Source organism: Schistocerca gregaria, chromosome 8 (assembly GCF_023897955.1).
Source record: "Schistocerca gregaria isolate iqSchGreg1 chromosome 8, iqSchGreg1.2, whole genome shotgun sequence".
NCBI classification, from domain to species: Eukaryota; Metazoa; Arthropoda; class Insecta; order Orthoptera; family Acrididae; genus Schistocerca; species Schistocerca gregaria.
In genome coordinates, this window is record NC_064927.1 from 243,499,664 (window position 1) to 243,526,876 (window position 27,213).

The following is a 27,213-nucleotide window of genomic DNA, read 5'->3' on the forward strand; positions in this document are numbered from 1 at the left end:
ATACACTTACTTGGGAAAGCAAAAAGTTCCTTTGCTGTGCAGGGCAACACTTCAGAAACAGATGAAAGAATTTAAGTGCAAACCTTGTACTCCGTAAGATATCTATATTTACTGAAAGCTAAGTAGAACATTTACTACCCTAACAAGACCAGCAGTTTCGACATTTGACGAAATGAATGTTGATGGTCGTAGATGTTGCATCTCGTCGGAGGGTATCTTAGTCAATCCACATTCCAATGTTTAAGTTTGCATGGTCCATGGCTTAGCAGTGGAAGCAACTGGTTTATAATTTCCACAATTATGGCTATCAGTTTGCTTCAGAGGATCATTAAGGCAGTTGAGAAATTGGTAATATACCCTGCAGCGGTGTCATGATACAGGTGAGAAAAATATAAAAGTTTAGAAGGAATTGTTTGTCAATATAGATTAAACATTTTTGTAAATCCAGGCAACAATACCAGAAATTTAATGGTTTTCTTTGATGTACGACACCTGTTACAAATTGTTGCATATCCATTTCATAGAATAGGGTCATTACACTGCTTGATGGGTCCAAAGGAAATAAGGCACCAATACGCAAACTTTAAATCCTCAGTGTTGTGACTGGTTTGATGTGGGTATGTCATGAATTCCTCTCCTTTGCCACCTATTCATCTGAGAGTAGCACTTGCAAACTAGATCCTCAATTATTTGGTGGGCGTATGCCAATCTCTTCCTCTGCAGCTTCCTTTAGTACCAAGGAAGTTATTCCTACCATCCTGCCCTTTCTTCTTGAGAGTTTTTTTATGTTTATAAAGTTTGCATGTTTTTAACATGGAAAACACATGATACACACAAAATAGTTAATAACAACACATGACATTACTGAATCACACTTAAATGTAACTTCCCTAACAAGGCAGACTATAAGGATGACACAAAGAGTAGACACTTTGAAGTATTTTCTTCACAAAGAGACTTAATCTCAAACTCTAAAAGAGCTCCAAAAGATGTGCAATGGATTTTTAATCCAACTCACAATTCAGGAGAATGCTCTAAAGAGATACGTAGACATTTACTCAGTAATGCAAGTTAGTGATGCAGACATATTGCTGCCTTTCCACAACAGTTTCATTATGCCAATAAAATCTCTCTTTGGTCTTTTCAAAAGCCTAAAAAGTATAAAAGTCAGCTACATATTAACTTTCTGATTAAATCAAGACTACTTGGAATTTTTTATCCTAGAGTACGAGGATTAGGTGTATTTTATAATAACCCCTACATCATATAAAGTAAGGAACAGGGGTGCACCTACTTATACTGACGGGTAATGAGTGACATTCTTTCTCTGGAAACAGACCAGTTACTGAAGTGTTAAATGCAGAGTCTTCTCAATGTGACATTGAATAAGATTCTGTTCCCTAAGTTTCATTACCAGTGAGCTCTGTGTAAATGATGATGTTGAATTTCCAGTAGAAGAAATACCAGAAGCTGTGAATGTCTACAAAACCTTATTTACAGATACGGTAACAGGGTGTGATAACTATGTAATCTCTGATATTCTACCAGATGAGGTGAAATACATTGCAGACTATATTGCATTTAAATACCAAAGCATTGATAAATCATCAGGTTTGTCAGCAGTAAAAACTGAAGTAGGAGAGCTTAATGAATACTGGATATCAGTTTTATCTTGTGCTGCTCTTCGCTCTGCAATACTAGCATGGAAAACAGAGTGTTACAGTTTGAAGAAGAATTAGAATTTTCTGCTTCTCATGGAAATGGAGACCAAGAAAGAAAGGGAGGGAGGGGGGGAGAAAAAGAGAGAGAAAAAAGAGAGAGAGAGCGATTTCAAAGTCGCTCTATTTTGAAATAAAAGTGTCCTGAGATTTGTGACAAAGTTATTGCTCTTTGTGTCGGAACAACAACATTTATAAGAACAACATTTATTTGAATAAAGAACCAAAGCTGGAAGCCATGAAGAAAAGTGCCACAAGAAGGAAGCAGCCATCGATTGCATCTTCATCTGGTAAACAGCAATAGGAATCTGGAACAGGCTATATTAATATATCTGCTGCTTCATCAAATGAGGAAGTTATTTTTTTGTCTTAACTACCATTTCTTTAGTCCTAATGTGTAATACATCTGTCATGTCACTTGATTTGATTTGTCCAATGGTGTACTGAACCAAGCCAAAAGCAAAATAAATGTGTAACATGCCACAGTCTCTGTAGTGCAGCACATCTGCCATATTATCACAATGCTACGTTGCACTACACAGTCTCGTGTGCTGTCAGACAGTTCCAACCAATAGCAAGTGTTTTTGCCGGAATGGTACCCGCGGGTTGACACTCTGTATGTGAAAAGAATTGAATAGGTTAGATTATAGGACACTGTTGTATGGTGACTGCATGCATGTATGACAACTTTGGCCCTCCTTTCAACTCTGTTTGTCATCTTCGTCAGTGATTCCACAATGAAATTTTCACTCTGCAATGGAGTATGCACTGATATGACTTCCTGGAATGTTAAAACTAAGTGACAGGCTGAGACTGACTTGGGAAATTTGCCTGTTCACGAGCACGTGCTCTACTGATAGATATCCAACAAAGACTCACAACCTGTTCTTACAGCTTTACTTCCACCAGTAGGTCCAGGGTTCAAGTTTCAGTCCAGCATACAGTTTTAATCTGCCACAAAGTTTCTTCACTAATACTCAGCGCAATAACATATAATGTCCTCAAGTCTTTGACATAAATAAAGGCTGCTTTTGCCACATGAACAACTGACAATCTTCCAGTATACCGTATTTACTCGAATCTAAGCCACACCTGAAAAATGAGACTCTAAATCAAGGAAAAAAAAAAAAAAATTTAACGAATCTAAGCAGCACCCGAAATTTGAGACTCAAAAATTCCAAGGGAGAGAAAAGTTTTAGGTCGCACATCCAAATTAAAACAAAGTTGGTCCACTGTAATATGAGACAATTTATGTCGAATGAATGACTATACAGCTACAGTAGTTTGGTTTGAGTCTTAAGCTTAGCAGTTAAGCTTTACCATGTAGCCATTGCTATGCGTCAGGTGCTCCGTACGTATTTATACGGGTAGCATTGCTTTTCCACGTGGCTTCGTCTGGTTTGAATTGATTGCTTATTTTTCTTTGATCTGGTAAGTGTCGTTCTCTTTGTTATAGATGTTTACGTCACTCTAAGCTAAAAATGCATTACTGTACTGTATCATGCATTGTTAGTCGCATTCTGATAGTGATTGTTTACGACCTGTTGCCACTCGCGGCATGGCTTGCTTTTGCGCACGCTACTGCCGCTTACAATAAAAACAAAAGAAGGAATTGTCTCATTAGCAAAACAATGCCAAGAGACTGCTTGCTATTTGCTGTTACTTACACTGCTGCTTTCTTTGATAATGATCAACAAGAACCAAATAATAGACTGCGTATGATAGAAGATGTTCTGAATGAGAGTTTAGCGAAACATTTTCTCCGGTTGAAAATCTTTGCAGACGCCTCTGTAGTACATTACATTCTGCACAGAAATTAGTCATCTTAGATTTAAAAATCTTGTCAATTGTCGTGCTTCATTTCTGACTGAATCACTATTAGGCATAAGAAAAATACGAATATGAACATGGCATGATATGTATATTATTCCGAGTTTGCTGTTGTCTTACTCTAGTTTCGTAGTTTTTAGGCAGACAGGATTTAAATGAGATAGCAGCAAACATGAAAGAATACATGGCAACATGTTTATATTCGTACGGTATTATTCTTATGATGAAAGAATACTGCATGTGATCCACAATTCATAAAAGTTCTTATTAGCAACGATCTCTTGTCACAGGGAGGAAAAAATTCAGAACGTAGATTTGGCCATATTGACAAACATCCCAAAAAATAAATCTTGCCAGTCAGATTTTCTTAGTACATTGAAATGAGGCTACATTCGAAGATAAACAATTCGGAATATGTATTTACTTCGTTGGATAATGTATGAAAATACAGTGGTCGAAACTCGGAGTGGTGAAAAAAAAGCTCATCTTCCACTCCCCCCCCCCCCCCCAAATCCCTGTGTCTTTAACAATTATGACTAATGGAACATGCACACAACTAAATACATAGTTTCTTGGGTGTATTCAGCATGTCATTTGTCGCAAATCTGCTACTCAGTATACAGTATTCTGAACATTATTTCTCACATCTGATTACCTAACATGTCTGAGCTGCGTACTTTACGTTCCCCACCGTGCCTTGAGTATCTTACACTGAAGAGTCAAAGAAACTGGTGCACCTGCCTGATATTGTGTAGGGCCCCTGTGAGAGTGCAAAAGTGCCACAACACGTATGACAAACTTATGAAATTTATAAACAAAAACTGCATCCTATGTAATGAACAACACGGATTAAGAAATACGAGGTCAACAACAACTGCTATTTACAAGTGCATCAATTCCATCCTAAACCTGATGGACAAAAAACAGGAATCAATAGGAGTATCTATTGACTTGTCAAAAGCTTTTAATATGGTGCATCATAAAAGTCAGCTATCAAAGCTTGAAAGATATGGTATTTGAGGTCTGTCCAACAAATGGATCAGTTTCTTCCTGTTTAACTGTAAGTAGATGGTGTGCATCAAGCATACAAATATTGAACTAAAAACTGTATCCAAACACTAATCTGACTATTTACAAATTAAATGTGATGTACCCCAAGGATCAGTAATGACACCCCTTCTGTACATAAATGATATAAAACTTAAATGTTGATGTACATAAAACAATCATATTGGCAGATGACACCACAGTTCTGCTAAAAGGGGACAGCAATGAACAGTTACAGAAGAGAGTAAATGAGGTCACGAAACCACTTTGCAGCTGCGCACAAAATAATCAGCTTGTAATAAACAGTAAAAAACACCATTACACTAAAATTCCATAATGCTCCTAACAAGGGCATGTTTATCTCATTGCTCTTTCTCAATGATGAACTAGTTGGTAACAGTACTGAAACCAAATTCTTAGGATTTCAGCTGCAGAGCAACGTCAAATGGAATAAACACATTGAATATCTCAATGCTGAACTGAGCAAAACATGTTACCATATTTGTTTAAAATCATGCTGCAGTGGGAAAACAGTAATGAATGCATATCATGCCTACTCTCATTCTCATCTCGTATGGGGTCACCTTCTGGGGAAACTAAAACAGCTAATAGCACTTTTACACATGGCCATTAGAATCTTGTTTGGGTGCAAGCATAGAGAGACTCAAACCTCTGTTTAAGAAATCTGGTATTCCTCCATTACCATGTGTATAGATTATGGAAACCCTTTTATTCTTTACAATAAATGTAACAGGTAAGGACCGCCGACTGGGAGGAAAAAAAAGCCAACCCTCAAATCAGCACAGCTCTGTGGGAATAAAGTACTTTTCACATGGGAGTTAAGCTTTATAACAAACTTCCTGAAAACATAAATGCTATTACTGAGATCAATACCTTCAGAAAATCTCTTAGATCATATTTACAGCATCACTGCTTTCACTCCATTGAAGAATATTTAAATTTATTAAGTGTGTTATATAAATACTTATACATAAATGTATTTATTGTAACCTAAAATATGTATGTCTAGAAAGGACTGTCAGCTGTATATTTATAACTTGACTTGTCCCATGTCATGCATAAACTGCTTTGTAGACAACAGGACCAATAAAAACAACAACAACAACAACAACAACAACAACGCATGGACTCTAGTATTGTCTGAAGTAGGGCTAGAGGGAATTTACACCATAAATCCTGCAGGGCTTCCATAAATGCACACGAGTGTGATGGGGTGGAGATCTCTTCTGAACAGCATGTTGCAAGGCACCCCAGATATGCTCAATAATTTTCTTGTCTAGAAATTTTGCTGGCCAGCAGAAATGTTTAAACCCAGAAGAGTGTTCTTGGAGCCACTCTGTAGCAATTCTGGATGTGTGGGGTGTCACATTGTCCTGCTGGAATTGCCCAAGTCCATCAGAATGCACAATGGACATGAATGGATATAGGTGATCAGACAGGATGCTTACGCACATGCCACCTGTCTAGACGTATCAGCAGTCCCATATCACTCCAACTTCACACACCCCACACATAGGGTCCATGTATTCATGAATACCCGTACACATCCATCTGCTTGACAATTAGGAATGAGACTCATCCGACCAGGCAACATGTTTCCAGACATCAACAGTCCAATTTCGGTGTTGATGGGGCCAGGTGAGGCGTAAAGCTTTGTGTCGTGCAGTCATCGAGGGTACACAAGGGGCCCTTTGGCTCCAAAAACCCAAATCAATGATGTTTTGTTGAATGGCTTGCACACTGGCATTTGTTGATGGCTCAGCACTGAAATGTGCAGTAATTTGCTAAAATGCTGCACTTCTGTCACGTTGAGTGATTCTCTTCACTCATCATTGGTCCTGTTCTTCCAGGATCTTTTTCCGGCCGCAGCAATGTCTGAGATTTGAGGTTTTACCAGGTTCCCGATATTCACAGTACACCTGTGAAATGGCTGTATGGCAAAATTCCCACTTCATCACTACCTCGAAGATGCTGTGACCCGTTGCTCATGCACCAACTATAATACAAAGTTCAAACTCAGGTAACTCTTGATAACCTGCCATTATAGCAGCAGTAACCAATCTAACAACTGCGCCAGATACTTGTTGTCTTACACGTGTATGCACATTGCCGACCCCAGTGCCATATTCTGCCTTTTTACAAAGCTCAGTATTTGAATATGCATGCCAATACTAGTTTCTTTGGTGCTTCCAGTGTTTAAATTACTCTGAACTATAATAATAATAATTATAATAACAATTATTATTATTATTATTATTATTATTATTATTATTCCATGTTCCTGCCTGTAACATTATTTTCATTCTTTGTTGCTGAACATGACATTTTTTGAAATCTACATCTGAAACTCAAAGGTGGTCCTGCTATAACCCTCTTTTTCTTTGCTGATAGAACCTTTTTCTTTTTTTCCTCTTCAAATCTTTAATCAAATTTTTTTCATTCACTTTTGATGGATTTTCAGATATTGAGAAAATGCTGTTTGACTGTCTAAATTTTTAAGCAAATTTGGAGATACATGTAAGGTTCATTATAGATCACTTACAAACAGAATTATTTACATCATCTTACAGTGGGTATAGGCTAGACAGAAAGCTTGTAGCCATAAACCAGAGGAACAAGAATGGTATTAAAAACACAGATGAAAATGTTAACATATAATTTATGCATCTTAGAAAGTAAAATTGAAGGTTTGCAACTAGCAACTCTAAAAAACATAGAATACCATCAAAATACAAACCTGCAATGATTTTTTGATAGGTTGTGCAACTTTGCCTTCAGTGACTGGAAAAAACTGATCTAATTCATACTGGCATTCAATTTGGTGCCATCTAGCAGGTGCTGTTTGAAATTTCCAGTCTACTGAAGTGCCAGAAGATGGTGTGGTGCTATCGGCACTAAACAGTCTGCATGTATGCCTGAAGATGGGAAAGATCAAAATAGCTACATTTTTAGGTGTAACAAAATACACATGCACACGAAATACTGAATACGAATATGGACTGTCACAGTCTTAGGTTTCATTTCTATTACTGTCACACCCTGCTTGAATATTAACAGCTAAGAATGCTCCAAATGTTTCATAAAAACTGTGCACTTCTGAGATTATTATTCACAATAATAAAAATGTGTGCATAACCCTAAATTCCAGATGTCTGAGATTAATCATCAAGCAAATGTAGGGAAGTGTGATAGAACATAGTTTGAACTGAATATGTTTGAAATGTTTGTAATTATTGTGTCCAAATCAAATAAGGTAAATACACAGCATCTTTACATAAGAAATGACATTGTATGTTCAATAACACTGGCCATACAGTGAGTTGTCAACTTACTCTTTACATTATTTTTATTCCCAGTATTTTCCATCATATTAAAATGACTATGTGGCTCCCTTCATGAAATTACCTAGTACCTTCTGCCCTTTGCTGCTGTACTGCATTCTATGCCTTATTCTCTATCCCATCTATATTTTCTCTCCTTGCCTTTCTTTACATATATGTATTATCATCTCTCACTAGCAGAATTACAATGAACCTTTTGGCACCCTGTAGCATCAGTAACAGCCACTGCCTGCACAGCACAGTGTCAGGTGCCTATTTTACAGGACCTCAGTTAAATGTCATTTTATCACTAAACTGCTTCCTTTTATCCTTTAACCTGTCCAGCTCTAACACACATTGTTCTCATAATTATTCACATTCTACATATGACTAGATTAATATCGCCAACCAAGCATTGTTTTCTCTGCATATGCTAGTCAAAGATATGCAACAAAATATTCTCATTCTACAGAACTATCTTACAGGTCACAGTATAAATTCTTTTTGCAGCATCATATCTCAATGATATAGTTCTCCAGTGAACTATACACAGTCATTTCATGTAGTAGTAGTTGTCTTCAGTCCTGAGACTGGTTTGATGCATCTCTCCATGTTACTCTATCCTGTGCAACCTCTTCATCTCCCAGTACCTGCTGAAACCTATATCCTCCTGAATCTGTTTACTGTATTCATCTCTTTGTCTCCCTCTACGATTTTTACCCTCCATGCTGCCCTCCAATACTAAATTGGTGATCCCTTGATGCCTCAGAACATGTCCTACCAACCGATCCCTTCTTCTGGTCAAGTTGTGCCACAAACTTCTCTTCTCACCAATCCGATTCAATACTTCCTCATTAGTTATGTGATCTACCCATCTAATCTTCAGCATTCTTCTGTAGCACCACATTTCGAAAGCTTCTATTCTCTTCTTGTCCAAATTATTTATCGTCCATGATTCACTTCCATACATGGCTACACTCCATACAAATACTTTCAGAAATGACTTCCTGACACTTAAATCTATACTCGATGTTAACAAACTTCTCTTCTTCAGAAACGCTTTTCTTGCCATTGCCAGTCTACATTTTATATCCTCTCTACTTCGACCATCATCAGTTATTTTGCTCCCCAAATAGCAAAACTCCTTTACTACTTTAATTGTGTCATTTCCTAATCTAATTCTCTCAGCATCACCCAACCTAATTCGACTACATTCCATTATCCTTGTTTTGCTTTTGTTGATGTTCATCTTATACCCTCCTTTCAAGACACTGTTCATTCCATTCAACTGCTCTTCCAAGTCCTTTGCTGTCTGACAGAATTACAATGTCAAGTCATTTCACATGTTTTCATATTTCCTATCCTTATTTCACATTTTTCATTTTACCACCAGTAACAACTACCCAGAGTCATTTACTTCATGTCTACGGCTACATAACATTCCTAAGGAACCGTTCTGCATATACTCATGTCAACTCAACAAATAGTCAAACACACTACTACAAAAAATATCCATGCACATGCATCCCTTAATTACATCTCTTCCTTCTCAAGTTACTATTAATATGCAACCCAGTTTCCTACAACTTATTCCTCAAATTGAAATCCTTGATCTCCAATAACTGCAAAATCATTCCAAACACCGAACCCTTCCCCTATAACAACTGCACCAGATACTTTTGGCATGACATCCTGCCTTGTCGAACTTTTCTACTGCTGCAGTCCCCAGTCTCCATAATTTCACAAAAACCAGAACCCGAACATGTCCTGTACATCTATCAACCTATCTAACAGGAAGTTCAAACATACAGAAGTTTCAGTATATTCCAGAGGTCTCTATTTCAGCATTATACATGAATCTAGTCATGTGCACTGGTCAAAGTTTGCTCTCATTCATCTGATAACTAGAGTGAACACTTTTGCTATAATACCTCTGAAATAAAAAATGTTGCCTCTCCTAATTCATATCAAGATTGAACCGTAACCCTTCCCCCTCCCCCATTCAGCCACTCTTGTTACTTTCCAGGAACTCCTCGCTCCAACACCTCATAAACCTTTCCTAGGTCCATTCACAAGACCACAAGCATATTACAGAGGTAAGATAAGCCAGATTAATTTGATCATGCTCACTGGACACATAGGCACCAGCACCTTTGTGAATATTGGACAGAAGGTACAGGGTGACAAAATAAAAATTAGTTACATCTGCGGCATGAGGATGTGCACCCATATGAAATCATCAAATGACATGCCACTTGTGGCCAATCCACACCAGGTAGTTAACTACCAGGATGTTTAAGTTCATTCCTATCTTCGCAATTTGGAGCCAGGACCAAAATCCCATCATCATTCCTCAACAGTCTTAACATCTACTACCTCTTTCACCTTGTTCCCTTCAGCTTAGCTTGCCACCTTCCTGGATGTTCAGCTTTGTCTCTCTGGTACCTACACAAAAACTTCCACCCACATAAAGCCCGGCAACAATATCTCCAATTTGTAGTTACTACTCCTTCCATACTACAAAACCTCAGCCACGCAATATAGCCAACCATGAGGCGATGTATCTGCAATAACAAGCAGTTTTTCCAGCACAGTGCTGAAGAGTTTAAGAGAACACAAACAGTTCTTCCATGCCATATTTACACATGCCCCTAATCCCTGGCCCCTGTTTTCATGGACCAGTTGCACAGGAGAAACCCCCCCCCCCCCCTGAAAAAAAAAAGAAAAAAAAAAACTGAAATAACCTAACCAGATCTGCGGTTACTGTTTTAGGTTTTCACTACCTTTCTATCGTGCCTTGGAGTGAGAAACATCGTTCCCTCCATTTCAGTATGGCATGCTTCCACCCTATCTACAAAGTATTTGGTCCATCTTAATGTCATGTCTACCCCTAATCCCTTGGTGCATGGACCATAACCCCATAACATATCCAGGTGCAAGAAGTACCATGTACGACAACTCAGCATATCAAAGACATTTGCTATCCTAAGTGAGACAGGGCCATCTGCGAAAGAAGTTACCTTATGCTCAATTGACACTTTTGCACAGCCTTTTCTGTGGACTGGACTGCCAAGTAACTGTCCACCTAAACAAATAGCCAAGGCGCCAAACTGTGCCTAAGAGCAGAGATGATTATTCAATGACTTAACATTATGATTGGCACAAGATGCTCTACTTCACTGACTGCTTCACAATGTAAGTCATGTATAACCCCCCCCCCCCCCCCCCCCCCTCCAATGCCAGACTGTCCAATTCATATAGATGAGAACTGTCCTTACAACATATTCTTTGATCTCTTAATCATCCTGGTCCCAACGTCCACTAGCCCCTAACTGTCACCTATTTCCACCTCTGTCTCCACACTTTCCACTTCTCTCCATTAACCTACACTGCCCATCCAAAAAGTTCTAAGACTGATTTTATTCCTGACATATAAGTGAAATTAACATATTAACTATGGAGGCAGCTTGAACTAACAATTGTAATGAACGGATGTGCATTCGACCAGTCCATTCTGAGCAGGTAGTGTTAAGTAGCAAATGTTCAGCTGTTGTGTGTTTAAATTTTAGCGGTACAAACCTACCACAAAATGTTGAAATGCAGAAATTCTCGAAGGGTCAATGCTTTGATGACATAATTGACATCCAAACCACTGAGACACAAGAGTTGAACAGCAGCCGAAAGGAGGAATTTTCTTACAGTTTCACATGGTTCAGAAAGTTCTAGGCAAAAGGGGGGAGACTTTGTGGTACTCCTGAAACATTAAAATCATCAAATTAACTTTTCTCTACTTCTTATTAATCCAAACTCTGAACATTTTGGACTGGTTGAGTACACAAATGCTATTCTTTCTGTAGTCTCGCCCATCAACATTTCGTTGTGTACCACAGGCAATTTGTCTGGCCTGTGATAGGATGGCTTCACCTGTGCCATGCCTACCCCACTGTGTTGCTTTCTTTCCCTCCCAGTTCTTACCCCTTTGTTCCCTCCTCCATTCTGTAACCCTTATTTTATTCTTGTTGTCCTCAGTTACTTCAACTGGATACCCAACGTCACTTTGCTGGTATAGTGTAGCTGGCCAGGACAATTTAGTCAAGCAACCATATGTTCTTATTAGTCTGCCAGCTCTGAGCAAAAACACAGTCCAAAAGCTTTGTGAGTATTTCCATCTTGTTTATGTATTTATTGTCCCTCTCATCTTGTGGTGGACATGTATAAACATATAGGACCTGGTTTACAGTAATTGTGTGGTGACTATTTAATACTGTTGGTATTATATCTTATAAAAAATGAAATACTGATGGTATTATATCTTATAAAAATGAATGTTAAATATTTCCAAATGCCTAAGCTTACATGTATGATTGAATTAAAGATTGTCAAAAAGATAAACATACATGGGGGACAGTGCCAGGTGCTGCTCAGTGTCTCAATAAAATGGCAATTGGATACACATACCCCTTCCACTACTTGACGTTCAAGAGAGATCCATTGTGCAGGGTACTAATTACCCACACACACAAAAAAATTTTTTTTGGCACAAGTAAAGTGATCAGTTCAAATATGTTTTGTTTTTATACACATTTTTGTATTGATCACTGTTTAAAAATTGAAGTTTTGGCATTTAGGGGAAAAATACCCCACTTATTTTGCAACTGTGGTAGATATAGTGTTGGGCCTAATTACACAAATTTAAAACTGTTTTATTAAAAAAGTACATTCAAGAGAAAATCTTTCAAAACCACGTAAAAATTAACTTTTTCTGTTATTTTATTTACCTAAATCTGTTTACTCACAAACCTGCATCAAAGTTGTATGGTTTTATTGCATTCCAACATTGCTTGGTTCCTGTTGAACTTTCAATAACAAAAGCTTACAAGCAATAAATACTGCTTCCTGATATGACAGACATCTTTGATCAATAAATTATTACTACAATTCCAATACTGTTTCTCAACAGTTAAAGGTATTCCAGTTAATAAAACATGAGAAGATATTTTTTTATCTGATGGAATATATTTGTAATGGAAGAAATAGTTATCATATCTTTGAGATAATTACCAAATCATTTTCTGCAAATGGTAGCTCACTCACTATTTTCATTACTGAATGCTAAAGGGTACACAGACTTTAATAAATTTGGTACTTGGTCTAAGTTTATAAATAAGTAAGGAAGCATCTTAAAAAATTAGCTGGCTCAACTAACTATAACAATTTTGAAAAAGAGGAGAGAAAAAAAATTTTACTGGCCATCTTAAGTAATACAGCTCGGCCAATTTTGGGCTTCAAGTTTTCTGCTTTTTATTGTTTAATACTATCCAAGGTTTTTACATTCAAGCAACTCGTCTTTCAGAAAGGAAGTCATCACTGCATAAAGGTGTGCAGCAAAAACACTAAGCAGCAGGAAGGTGGGTAGGTGTCTGTAATTTGGTTGGTAGTCTAATAAAGAGTATGTGCCATGATAGTAATCTGAGAAAACTGGATGTATGGTTGCAAATAATCTAAAGCTTTTTAGACATGCTGATCCATATTTCACAAGGCATAAAAAAATTCATATAGGCTATGGCTCGGAAGAGTGTTTTATACTCTAGTGCACAAGTTTATGACAACATGTAACCACCAGAAAGGAGACAAGAAATTTAAAATACCTAGATATCAAGAAAAAGTAAAAGAATACTGTATTAGCCCCTCCTCTTATAATTTTTCAAATATCTGTTCTGAGATATGTGAACTCTAATCTTTAATGCAAACAGATCCTGACTATGCTGATATGCAAACTGCTGACAGCTGTCAGTGTAAAGTTACCTAAACATTTTGCTTAAACACTAGATAAAACAGGTTGAGTAGAATAAGAGAAACAACAGTAGCTAATTTTCTCATAATATACACACAAAAATTTCCATAATTCATAGTGTGGTTACATTAGCGCTAATCATAATTCCTTATCAGCATATTACAGAAGTAGCATTCCCTGGCAGCTTCTGCCCCTTTAATGTACAGCTCGACTCTTTCTACATCCCTGAATGCTCCCCATCTTGACAGGATTCATGAAAGACAAACTGAATGAATGAATACAAAAAGTTTTCACAACAGAAATACTCAAACTGAAACTATATTTCAAGTATGCACTGATCTAAATAATTCCACCGGTTTTCATAGATGACTGCTTTATACATATTTGAAATTAGAATTATGAAAATAATAATAGTGTCAGGAAAACTGATTTATTTACGTATTGAGAAGGATTCCATTCCTAAATTGACAAACTTTTTATTTACTGTTAATATTCTTAGTGTTTGAGAAGAGGGATTTCACCTCAGGTGATATGAAAGCAACTGCTACTCCTGGCAGTACAGTAACGGAGTATTTCCAACATTTAGTGGCATATAAATAAATCTGATTATATACACAGCATAAAAATTTGACAGCTGACGTGAGTAGTAGTTGTTTCTACAGTTAAATTAACAGCTGGGGCCAGGTTCATTGGAAGATGTGAGATATATAAATGGGTTCTCACAATTATGTTTTAGAGACAAACCAATTATGAATATTGCACTTGAACAGGTTTGCATATGATGGTATCATGGCCATGCACAAATTTATTTGTAAATCTTTTAAATCTACATCTACACCCTGCATGCTACCTTACAGTGTGTGGCAGAGAGCACATTTGATACCACTATCAGTTCCCCTCTAACATGAAGTAGTCATGGGTTAGCTAATACTTAGCTGCATGTACGAGTGAGGTGATAAGTTTGGAGTCAGTAGTACAGCAGAATATTTAGTGTGTGACAGTGGTAGACCATGGTCTACAGGGTGTTCAGAAACAGTGCAAAAAGCTTTTAAGAGTGTTGCTGGCGAGGTTGTGCTGGGAAATAATCATGGTAAAATGTATCCACCTGTTTGTCTCTACAGGTTTTGCACGCTGTAATATTGGACATGCTACATGACAAAAAAATATATCTGTATCACATAAAGAAAGTGTACAACTTAATGAAAGAGGACTATCTTTCTTGGAATCAGTATTCCCTGTGGCACTTAAAACAATGCATCGAAAGTTCAAAAGGATAGTGTTGTGGACAGATTAGGTATGTTTCACCAGAGAAAGGTCATTCAGCCCTCGAAACAGCCTCATTTCAAATGACAAAAATGCGCATAGCATAGATACAAAATCACATTGGCATAAAATAGGTGTGAACATTTGGGCAAATATAAGAGACTGTTTGTTGGGTACTGTCCTACTTCCTCCTCATTTCCATGGATAGATGTATTTAGCATTGCACAAAAATATCCTTCCATTGTATTTAGAATATGTTCCTCTAGTAGTCTGTTAGTTAATGTGTACCAACATCATGGTACACCACTGTACTTTGCTGATGAGGTACAGAAGCATTTAGATGCATTGTATCTGCAGAGGTGGATTGGCAAATACGGTCCATCCCCAGATTTTGCCCTTTTAGATTTTTATCTGTGTGGCCACATGCAGAGATCTGTCAAAGCGACACCAGCAGACATTGTAAGAGAGTGTCTTGTGAGAATAATTTAGGCTTTGATGAAACCAGGGAAACTTCTGAATTCAGAAAACTTGCGGATTTCTTGACACAACAGTGCCATGTGTGCATTTGGGTTGGAGGAGAACACTGAGCAGCTGTTGTGAATAGTTAGTTACTTTTCATTCTCGATTATTTTGTTGTTACATGAACGACTTGGGAGTGGGGGGAAAGGGAGAGGGGGTAGCATACAACATAATGACTTTACTTTCCTCTCAGCTAAGCTACTGTACCAGCCGTAAGCTGTAGTCTAACTTCAGTTTTTAAACATCAGTAATTTATATGGAATGATACTCATAATTGTTTAAGTATTAATTATTTTAAAATTTGTGATTTATAATACATTATAAAATTCATTTTCACTGTTAAGTTACAAATGCAGAATATCCTGACATTTTATGAAATTCTTGAACTTCCCCGAGATTTCCCCAAATTTTCCTGATGAAATGTAATTCCCTGAGAATTCCAGAAGAATCACCGCCCTGTATAAATGTTATTTACATTCTTTTTTTTATTCATGATCTCTGTTCAAGTGATTTTGATTATTTTTATATATTGTCTAGTTCATTTCAGCTGTTTTAACACCTTATGTTTCTGTCCATTTTACTGCACTTATTATTTCGGTCCCTTATTGTGACTGAATTTCATTTTTCTTATAATTCCTTCTTCCCATTACATCATCATCTGCATTATTTTTTCCATAGTACAAAATGAATTTATATTTTAAATGTTTGACTGACAATTACCCTCTACACCTTTAAACAAAAAAAAAAAAAAAAAAAAAAAAAAAAAAATTTCTGATACCATTGCACAGTCTTAATAATTAAATTACTTCATATTTGGGTTTCTGACAAATTGCCAATTTCAAATTTTTCAATCTTATGCACAAAGATACCAATAGGTGAAACAATCATAGGAAGAAAAATAGATGCATGAAATGTTAGTATTATGATTAACATTCTGCTACAAGGAAGCAGAAATGAAAAACATTACATTTAAAGCAATTAACTGCACACAAATAATGAACAAAAAACTTGAAATCATCTGACAAGATTTGAGCCTACAACTTTTTGCATGTTAATGACATCCTTAACCACTACATTATGCCACAACTCTGTGCACTATTATAATAGTACTATTCTCATGGCACTAGATTATCACATGAAATTCTGAATATTTTATTTTTATTTATTTTTTTGCGATTACTCGCTAACAAAAGTCTCTCGAATGCATAGAATGTGTCTCTAAACACTGCCTCTGGCAGGCTGCTTGAATGTGTGTGCAAAATGACCTAATTGGCTAACTCCAATGCTAAATAATTCTGAAATGGCACAATACATCAATTTTTTTCCTTGACAATATTTCTCAGCACAACCTGCCCTGCAACACCCTCACAACCTTTTTCAGAGTATTTATGACTACCCTGTAAAGGCAACATCCACAGTGATCCACATACTAGTACCATGGGGAAGGTTGCAAAAAGTGGTTTGTGTACTTGATGTGGGAAGCTAGCCCCTGTGTAGGGAAGCAGGCACTCACGTCATATAAAATTCACATAAGTCTTTCCATTGTGTGCCAGCCAGTCCGCTGTAACTAGCTCTGACGGCATAAATGTTGCGCAATATTCAAATATCAAGTAAATAACCTGAAACATTTCTAGCATGTCAGGAGCAATACTAAAGCAATGTGTGTTGAATATCAGTTCAATAGCTTTAACCATTTTCGAGATTTGGATGTTTTTCTGTAAAAATCATTGGCGCAACAGAAAAGAGCTAGAAACTTAAAAATTTATATTTAGATTCCTTTTGCATAATAATTTAGTAGAAACAGTATTTTGGATCTCACAAATTAAAATTTTAGTTGAAATTCATGATTTTCTGGTTTTTGTCTTAAAAATTAAGGAAGCAAGATAGATTAAGTAGGTGAATAAACACAGCTAGGGTGTTTAAATTTAAATAGAAGGGAGATACGCTACAATCATAAAGATGTGAAAAGTTTCAACTGAATAACTATAAAACTATAGTGATAGTGTATCTCCAAAGGGCAAGTTCAGAGCTCGTCTACTGTGTGTAGTGTAATTAATTTAATTCTCTCGCCCAAAATATTAGACTTAGCCACGTCAGACTTTTATTATGATTACTTACCTGTGTGCTGATTGCACATGTAAATTGAGAGCTTTATTGGCCATCAGCAAAGGAAGCAACGATTTATTTAATAACTTAAAGTGGTGCATTACTAGCCCAGCAGCTAGTCGGGAGAGCCGATTTAATCAGGTGTTCCCTTAGCCGTCCACACCGCGGCTTTATATATAAGAATGCTGCGCGAGAAAGTAAAGCGCCAGTTCTCCCCAGATGCTAATTAACACACCATCTGTGCCGGGAGTCGCATCGCATCGGTATCATTGCTATAAACAGCCTCAGATGCCGTAATAAGTTACTCGGGATACGCGTAACCATGAAATCATTTCTGAGTGAAGTGTCAATTCTGGGATGACTTTGATGATCTATCTTCAGTTTGCGTATGTCGTATTTTCACGTGCCGTCGCGGGACAGACATTCTACCATTATTTAGTGTGGCGTTTGATGAACATTATCATCAAATTATGGTGAGCATTCACTTAAGCATTTAATTTGAACAGTTATAGTTGCATCAGCACATTAGACTCTGAACTGCTCTGGTAGTTAGATTGTGTGGATTCTTTTTGGTCTGACTTTCAGAATATAGTGAACATTTTTGAAAGAATCGTTTTTTTTATTATGAATCCCAGTCAATCTCCTAATTCCTCAGAGCTATAAGTATTTCTCAGTTGAAGTGGGCTCTAGGAATTCTAATTACAGGCTTCACGTTTTGTTAATCACTTTCTGGTCGCCAATATTGTAGTTAGAGAGCCAGTGTTGAGAACGGCAAACAACAGCATTAAATAAAACATAGGAACACATTTTAATAACAACAAAATTCCATATGCCGCCCCACATATGGTGCATCGGCCGGGAAGGACATTCCAAATTTATTTCCAACAACAAATATTTCCACACGCCCCCCCCACACCTGCCCTCCCTTTCACTCACAAGCCCTCTCCAATCTCCCTCTTCCTATTTTCTTTTTCCCCCTTCCAACCCTGTATCATTCTGTTGCTGCCCCTTCACCCCAACCCATGGTCACTAGCCCCTCAACATTTCCTCGCCTTTCACCTGTAACCTATCCCACCCAACAACCCATCTCGTCAGTCGAGTTGCAGCACCAAATCAATGTAGCCAAGGCCAGAAGAACATGTGTGTACCTGAGTTGTCTGCAAAATAAGGTTCCCAAGAACCTGCACTTGCAAGCAACGCTGCTACACAGGATCCAGCAAAACTGGCGAGTAGCTTATCTCTGCCTCTCTCATTTCCCCCACTGGCGAGCTATCTGCAACACTCAGTCCTGGCTTGGCAGTCGTTTAAGATGGAAATCCCCCTTGTGTCTCACACAAAATGTGAATTTTGCTCTGAGATTCATTTTTTGTGTGCAAAACAGATTGTGGTGGTAGACATTCATTCCCAACTGTGTGAAATCTCCGGAGAAACTTGTATGAGCATAAAAAATGTGGGCAAATGGTATAGAGAATACAAAGATTGAAGTACAGATGTCCATGATGAACACTGTTCTCAACAGCCATGAGTTTTAGATGAAACAATTGTAAAAGTGGGAGAAGCAATACTGAGAGATTGAAGGGTGATGGTTCGGGAGTTCTGCAGGATTATCCCTGATATGAGCAAGACCAGAATTGAAAAAATTTTGCTGGATCATTTAGGCTATGCCAAGGTTTGTGCAAAGGTGGGTCCTGGGAATGGTTCCGGAAGACCACAAACTGAAATGTGTGGAAGCAGCTCACAAATTTCTCAGGCCCACCCAGCTGATGGCAAGGAATTCTGGAACTCTATTGTCACTGTAGACGAGACCTGGGTCTACTACGCAACACCAGAAATGAAACAACAATCCTGTCAGTGGAAACATCCAGTGTCACCGAAACAACAGAAGTTTAAACAAACACCATCTGCCAGCAAAGTGATGGTGAGAATGCTTTGGGACAGGAAGTGATCACAATTCTGCAAATTCCTAACTGTCAGTACAACAATCAATACAGATAACTACTGTGAAATATTTAGGAACCTTCACTGTACTGTCTAAAACAAGAGGAATGGCATGTTCATGATGGGAGTGCATTTCCATCAGGACAACACTTGTCCACACATCGACTGTAACGCAACCAATCTCATCAACAGATATGAATGGGATACTGTCACACACCTGCTATACAGTCCAGACATAGCCCCAATTATTTCGATCTCTTTTTTGAATTGAAGAAACACCTGGGTGGGACGCATTTCACAAGCAGAAAGGAGCTGAAAGAAGAGGTTTTAAGACTCATTCATGGCACAGTGAGAGAGTATACAGAAGATGGTGCACTGCATGCAAAAACGCATTGATCTCAAAAATAGGTAAATATCTAAGCTTTCCATAGATGTATTATTTAATGCCAATCAACACATTCCTCATTGTGAAAAATAACTGTGAATCTTATCTTACAGACAACCCCCATATAGAGTGTTTGTATCCCACTCATTACTTTCTATCACCATATTAAAATTGTGATACGATTTGTAGGAACAGAAATCACATTCATTCTACAAAACAAATATACAGCTCGGTTAGATTCACGGTAGGGCCACATTCACAATTTTAATCAAACTGTACACACACCAGTTAAATAAATCTGTACTATAGTAGGTCACAAAACAGAAAATAAATACAATTCTCCTTCGTGGGCAAGACAGAAAAGAGTGGAACGTTCATCATTTTGTGTCCAATATGGGAACACTCTTTACGGTTGTCTCATACAACTAAACTTTTGTTTTTACATGACAAATATCCACAAGAAAACTTATCCAGTCTCATTAAATTTTGGGAACAACAGAATTCTGAATAATTAATGTCGCGAGATCTCTTAACTAAGTTGTGCAAAAACATAATGAAGGCACTCAAGTCAGGAAACATACTTGTGTGTTTTGCTGTCAAAATGAAGTAATAACTTGTCAACTGAGCAGCCATCACCAAAAAGGAAATGATTAGTGGAAAGATGCTTTTTAATGCGGACCAAAACTTGCCGCAGCTGTTTCAGCCCTAATGAATCTGCAAAAACATCACCAGGGCCAACTGTAAAGACTCCCATAACGGAGAAACCACCTGGCAACATCCGAGTGACCTGTAAAACAGCAAACACATAAGTAAACAAGTTAAACACTATTTTCTTCAAATCTTCATGTAAGGCACTACAGTACATTAATACAAAACTTACTTTATGATATTATAAAACAATAAAATGAGTATGCTAATACTAACCTCCTCTCAGTAATTTTTCGCTGCTTATTTATGTGCCCTACATTACTGAACTTCCCACAGCTATCTTTCATGAAACCACTAGTGCAACTACCTCTCTTCCTGCTGCACATCTATCACATCTCATATTAGCATAAAAAGGAACAATACACAATTCTGCCAGAAAACACAACATTAAAAAAATGTTAACCATTCCTTGTGTCAATGCACCATGCTTATTAGAGGCAGTCCCAAAGTCAGACATGTTAAAGAAAACTTTTTGGATACGAGTGCTGGAAGACTACAAAAATGTTAGCTGTTGGAGATTTGCACCCTTTTTTGCTTATTGCAGCATACCCAACATCCAGGTTACAATGTAATCACTCACCGTATACAGGGAGATTTCAGGAGAAATGTCATAATTTGTGAGGTGGCTGTAATTGTGAAAATAAACCAAAAACATCCTGTGAACATGTGTCTGAGTTTTGATCATTATGGATGTGGAGGGGGTTGAAGACTACGCACTTCCATGAATGACTGAAAACAAGTTGGAATATTACTTAGCTGCATGAGTAACCAGTGTGCAATTGTGGGTTGACTCAGTGTGCAGTTGTGAGGCCATGTGTGTATTGTGCATGAGAGTTTAATTGAACAAGTCCATCATGTCTGTGAATATCAACATGAAGCATATGTTCATCCATGAAGATGTATTGTTTGTTTACAGTAGTTATGGTAGTGCACATGTGGCTGTGACAGAACATGAGAGATGTTTTCCTGATCAACAAACCCCCTATGACAGAGAATTTCCCTGGGTTTTTTGAACATTACACAAATCCAAAATACTACCTAGTATACAAGTAACATGAGAATTTGAGGCTGTCGGGTCAGCTGAGGAAAAGGAAGACATTACTACAATGGTACAACTGAGTCCCATCACCAATACACGGCACATAAGCAGTCAACTCAATATTCCACAAATGCAAGTGTGGTGAACTTTACATTCCAAAGGCTTGCACCCATTCCATGTGCAGCCCATGCAACATCTTTGTACATCCAGGTAATTTGGTAAGCAGACTACTACTTTGTGAAATGTTTGCTGTACACAGAGGTGTCATGCAACACACTTTGTTTACAGATGAGGCTACATTTGCATGAAATGGTATTATAAACACTGACAATTCTCATTCATGGGTGATGGATAATTCTCTTGACACTAAGGAAACAAGATTCAACGTTAGGCTGCCAGAGAACAACTGGTGTGGTATGATTGATAACCTGGTGTTAGGGCTTGTGTTCCTGCCAAATCACAGGAAAGTCACAGCATACATACATTTGCTGACAGAAGACCTGTCTGCACTTCTGGAAGACATAACATAACAGCAACAATGACAAGTGTACCTGCAATGTGATGGGTCACCAATTTACTGATCAGACATGTAGCCCAGTATCTGAATAACACACTTCCTCAACTGTTCATTGGCCATGGCAGACCTATTTACTGGCTTGCCAGATCATCCAACCTAACCCCATTACACTTCTGTTTATGGGACGGATTGAAGGGCAGGTGTATGCTACAAAGGTGGATACACATGAAGAACTTGTTGCTCGTATCACCAATGCTGTAGCCCACATTAAAGCCCATTGAGATGAGGATTGGTGTGCTACACAACACACCTTGGGCAAGTACATTGAGGTGGGTATGGGACTGTGGAGACCTTTTGAAGGATGGATCAGTTATCTGTCCCACCATTATTCTGTCCACCAAAGCATCTACAAAGCATTTCACTAATATTCATCCATGGATGTGTGTCATTTTCAACTCACCCCAGTTCAGTAACAATAGAAAATTGGACGCACATTGCTTTTTTTAAATATTTATTTTCACACATAGAATGACCTCACAAATTATGTGACATACGTCCTGTGTATCAGATGCACTAAGCAGTAGCCAAGCACATAAACATGATGTTGAACAGTCCAGCTAAGCTTCCCTCTTCAGAACAGGTGAGGTATATTCCATGTCTAAGTCACAATTTAACTGCTAATGGATACAACTATTCAGATCTCTCTCTAAATGGGTAACCATTAATACTGTTCTCTTAAGGTTGTTGTTTACCATTAAATGTGTTTCCTTCATGAGAGCCATCACATGTTCAGGGAGATATCTTCAATTTATTTTTTGTGATGTGTGCCAAAAGACCACACTCATGGTGTGGGAAATGATGACTGCTGCATGCACAGTGATGGATGTTTTACTTCCATGCCAGGCCATGGTGTTACATGTGAGGATCTGCTGTGGCTGCCGATCAACTCATGGCAGACTACACATTAATGGAATATACACTGTCTAATAGCAGACTGACAGCAACTGTATTATAACTAAGGAGATAACAGCTATTTTTTTCCAGAGTAACACCTTCCTTACTAAAGCAGCCACTTAAATTGCAATGGTGGAAGAATAAATAACATTAAGCAGTGCAGTACTAGTTTACCATTACTACAGAAATACAGATAAATGTAGTTGCATCAGTACACCCAAAAATAACGTTTTTCAATTAATGGTAACACTAAATATACAAACATATGCTGAAAACTGACTCATTCAACATAATTTTGGTAAAAGAATCTATAATCTATGGAACATGCTACTAACTAACTATGCTGTCTGTCTTCATTAAAGAATATCTTGACTCATGATACAGCACTGAAAATTATCGATCTTGATAGGATCTATGTAATATGATGAATTAATGACTGAATGACAAGAAAAAAAGATTTCAGAAATTACTGCAACCAATCACTGTTTATTACGGTCATGAATAAATAGAAATTGAAAAAAAAAAAAAAAATGGCAATTGGTTGCTGTAATTCCTGAAACCTTTAACAAGACAGTCACAGTGTTCCAAATCCAGAGTGGATAAAGGGAAAAAAAAAAAAAAAAGATTTTAACTCTCATTACAAACAAAAAATTGTTTTGAATGTGATTTAATGTGTCCAGCTAACAGTTTGGTATTGAATTATTCAATTAGTTTGACAATATTTTGAATATGTGAAGCTTTTGATACTGCTTCACAAATTCTCACCAAATTGTCCCCTTTCTACCTAACCTATACTTTGGACTATGCTACAGATTAATCTGTCACCACAACCTGTATTCTAAAAAATAGTATATAGACAAGGAAACAATGTCAGTGTCATGCTCTCCTGTTAGCACATGTATGGTATCACATGGCACACCACCATTATGTTACAGAACAAAACCACACCCACTATTCATGGGTTTAGATGACTAATATTGTGTCCCACACTATTTATAAGGGTGTGACAACAGCATTAAGAAAAATCAGTATTTCCAGCAGTGACTGCAGATTGCTTCAATATAATGACACTGTAAAGGCAGCATGGCTCAGCTGATAACTTCCTTTCTTCCCTACAATATTAGGGTTACATTCTGATTGCTTCATTTGGTTAAAATAGTACTTCATAAATTTGAAAAGATCTAATTATGGCAAAATAGAAATTGTGTGCTGTGCCAGTGTGTTTGTACATGGTGGGAATTATGTTTTACTTCCTTAACAGTGAATTTCTTCAAATGTCTTTCACGTGTCAACAACAACAAAAACAACAACAACAACAACAACAACAACAATAATAATAATAATAATAATAATAATAATAACAAAACAGCATATTTCATTAGGTAATAACAGAGAATGAGAGCAGGAGTACTTATATGCCAATACTGTAAACAAAAGTACACACAACAAACAGAAATAACAGGTGAAAAAATGACCACAAACAGGAAAAGTATTTTTCCCTAGGAAACAAGATGGACACATACAGGCTCATGTTAGCTCATTTTTTACAAATAGACTGACTCTGAATTGAGTGATTGGAAAACCATCTTAAAAATTGTAGCTTAAATAATAGTATACAGCTCTACACATATGTATCAGAATGACAACACAAAATTAGACTCACAAACATGAATGTGGACCAGAATTTTTTAATTTATTTATTGCAAGAAAGTTACTGTTTTTAACATACAACCGTTTCTAAAATGTACACCAATATACTTCACAAGCTAACGTTATGAAACATGTTTCAGCAATAATGTAATAAGTTAACACGTTTTTGTTTCACTTATTCTCACAAGTTTAATGAAATATGTAGTCATCAGAAAATTTACTAACTGGAAGCCCGCTACTTGGTATTTATTATCACGAATAAGATGATGATTGTGTGTTTATGGAGCTCAATATGTTAACATATTAGTATACCTATTTAAGAACATTGTCTTTCTGAACCACTGCTCGTTGTTTTGTGAATAGTCTGTTAGGAAATTATCCATATAATAATAATGCTTTAAGCAACAGTGATAATGTTTCCAGACAAACAAAGTACGCGAATTCTGTTAGTACCAAGTGTTCACTACAATATAATACCGTTGTCACATTGACATTTTGCCAACCCTATACGGCACACAGCTGCTTTGTTAGAACTTACATGTTTTGCGTGCTCTGCAATCCAATGTTCTTGAAGATCTTTAAATGATTTTATCACAACATGATCGCTGGGTCTCTTTCGTTCATCTTGCGTATCTTCAGTTTCATCCTTATTAGCAGGTCTTGGTGTTCTCGCCAGGTGTATCACATAATCTCGCTGTCCAGATGTCTACGGATAAACATAACCTATACTGCTCAAATATTAAACGTCAACAAACTACAAGCCAAATCTCATTCGCACACACCTGGCCAATAATTAAACCGACTTCGTAACAATCTGGTTTGGCAAGTGCCTGAAGATTCGGCAAAATTCCTTCCTCGGCAAGTACTTGTCTTCCCATTCTGTCAGTTACCTATTTCGATGTCTGCATTATGTTTCAAATTGACATACGGATACGGCACTCCATACCTCGTGGCTACGTGGTCTTTGCCGCAGACAGCTCCATATGCATCTGTGGCATTAATAGCAGCGATATAAAAATTGCTGTTTGACAGAAACACAACTAGAATGCAATGCTGAATCTGGAGACCGCAAGAAGACATTGTGAATATTTGCCAACACCTAGAGACTACAAATATTTACGGCTTAAGAGAATAATTCCTCAGTCGGATAATAATGTTTTCATTTATTTATTTATTTTCATTTCCCTAATGAGGGATACGTTCACAACAACAACGGGACTGCACTTCAGCTACGTAAATGTTGTAAGGTCTGTGTAATTTAAACAAACATTAAAATATATTATATTATAAAATATATTATATTATAAAAACAGGCGAACCTGACGTGCTAACGATGATTTTTCACTGCAACGTTTTGTCGTTAATACAATGCTGGATAACAAGTGAATCGCATAGAGATGACACTGCGGGTTTCAAGACCAACTGTGGTTAAACAGTTGGCTGAATGGTATCACGATGAAAGAAGTAGAAGTGAAATATAGTATGGGAGCTGATGTTGAGGGCATGAGGGTAAAAAAATAAATTATCAGATGAGCGATGTGAGAGGCACCTTTGCACTGAGCTCAAAACATGTTCTGCAACATGTTCGTCAGTTTAATGCAGCTCTGTAGTACCGATGTTCGCCAACATGTTGCCACCATCTGTGTCGGGATAGTTCATCTGTTTTCCATGTGGTTGTATTCTCTTTTTCTAAACTGGATACAGAAAAAAAGCAATATTCACGAACTTACCCCACTCTGCCAGACAGAGTGCAGCCTGTGGCTGGTGTGGACAAAAAACAAAATTCACGCAATTTTTATTGCACTCCATAAGACTGAGGAGTGCCTATGGAACGTTAGAAGTTCCAGTTACAAAAATACGAAGCTCAAGCGTGACTCTCTCAGAAAAATTGCTGGGGCACTTCGCACCGGCAGCAATGGTGTGGAGAAAAATCGTGTCTCACATATCACAGGATAAACGTGAGAAAAGAAAAATAGAAGAAAGAAGGAAATTTGGAAGTGGGACCGACTCCCTGTATGAAACTAAGTGGATTTATTTCGATTATTTCCGGCTCCTGGGTTTTCAGGAATCAAATAAAACAAGGAATACAATGGACAAAGAGGTAAACAAAATTATGATTGCTAATGTTTTCTTTGTATTCAGTACAATGCTACAATATTCAACTGTAATTATTTTGCCTTGTGGGCTTACAAAGTAATCTGAGAATTTGTTATGTATTTCTTTATATGTGTTTGAAGTTCTCTGTGGTTTATTTGGGAGTGTTGTACCTGGCAGAAAATACTTTCTTTTGCAACCATTCATATTCAATCACAGGCAACTAAAACAAGTAAGTTTGAGTTCAGTTTCCACAAAACATACCTGAAGAAGATGTGAAAGACGTTGTGAGTCCAGGTGTACTGGTAAG

The 27,213-nt window shown here is 37.4% G+C and overlaps 1 protein-coding gene across 1 annotated transcript in view; it reads right to left on the bottom strand.

Moving 5' to 3' along the window:
- The window catches only part of LOC126284494 (protein odr-4 homolog), a 53,991-nt gene extending 28,193 nt beyond the window's left edge, over window positions 1–25,798 (bottom strand). The window contains exons 1-4 of the mRNA XM_049983458.1: window positions 25,592–25,798; window positions 25,348–25,515; window positions 20,523–20,728; window positions 7,354–7,531 (exon numbers count right to left, since the gene is read on the bottom strand). Coding sequence (XP_049839415.1) covers window positions 7,354–7,531; window positions 20,523–20,728; window positions 25,348–25,515; window positions 25,592–25,687 — 648 coding nt within the window. The 5' untranslated portion in view covers window positions 25,688–25,798. The remainder of the gene's footprint in view (window positions 1–7,353; window positions 7,532–20,522; window positions 20,729–25,347; window positions 25,516–25,591) is intronic.
- Window positions 25,799–27,213: the final 1,415 nt, after the last annotated feature.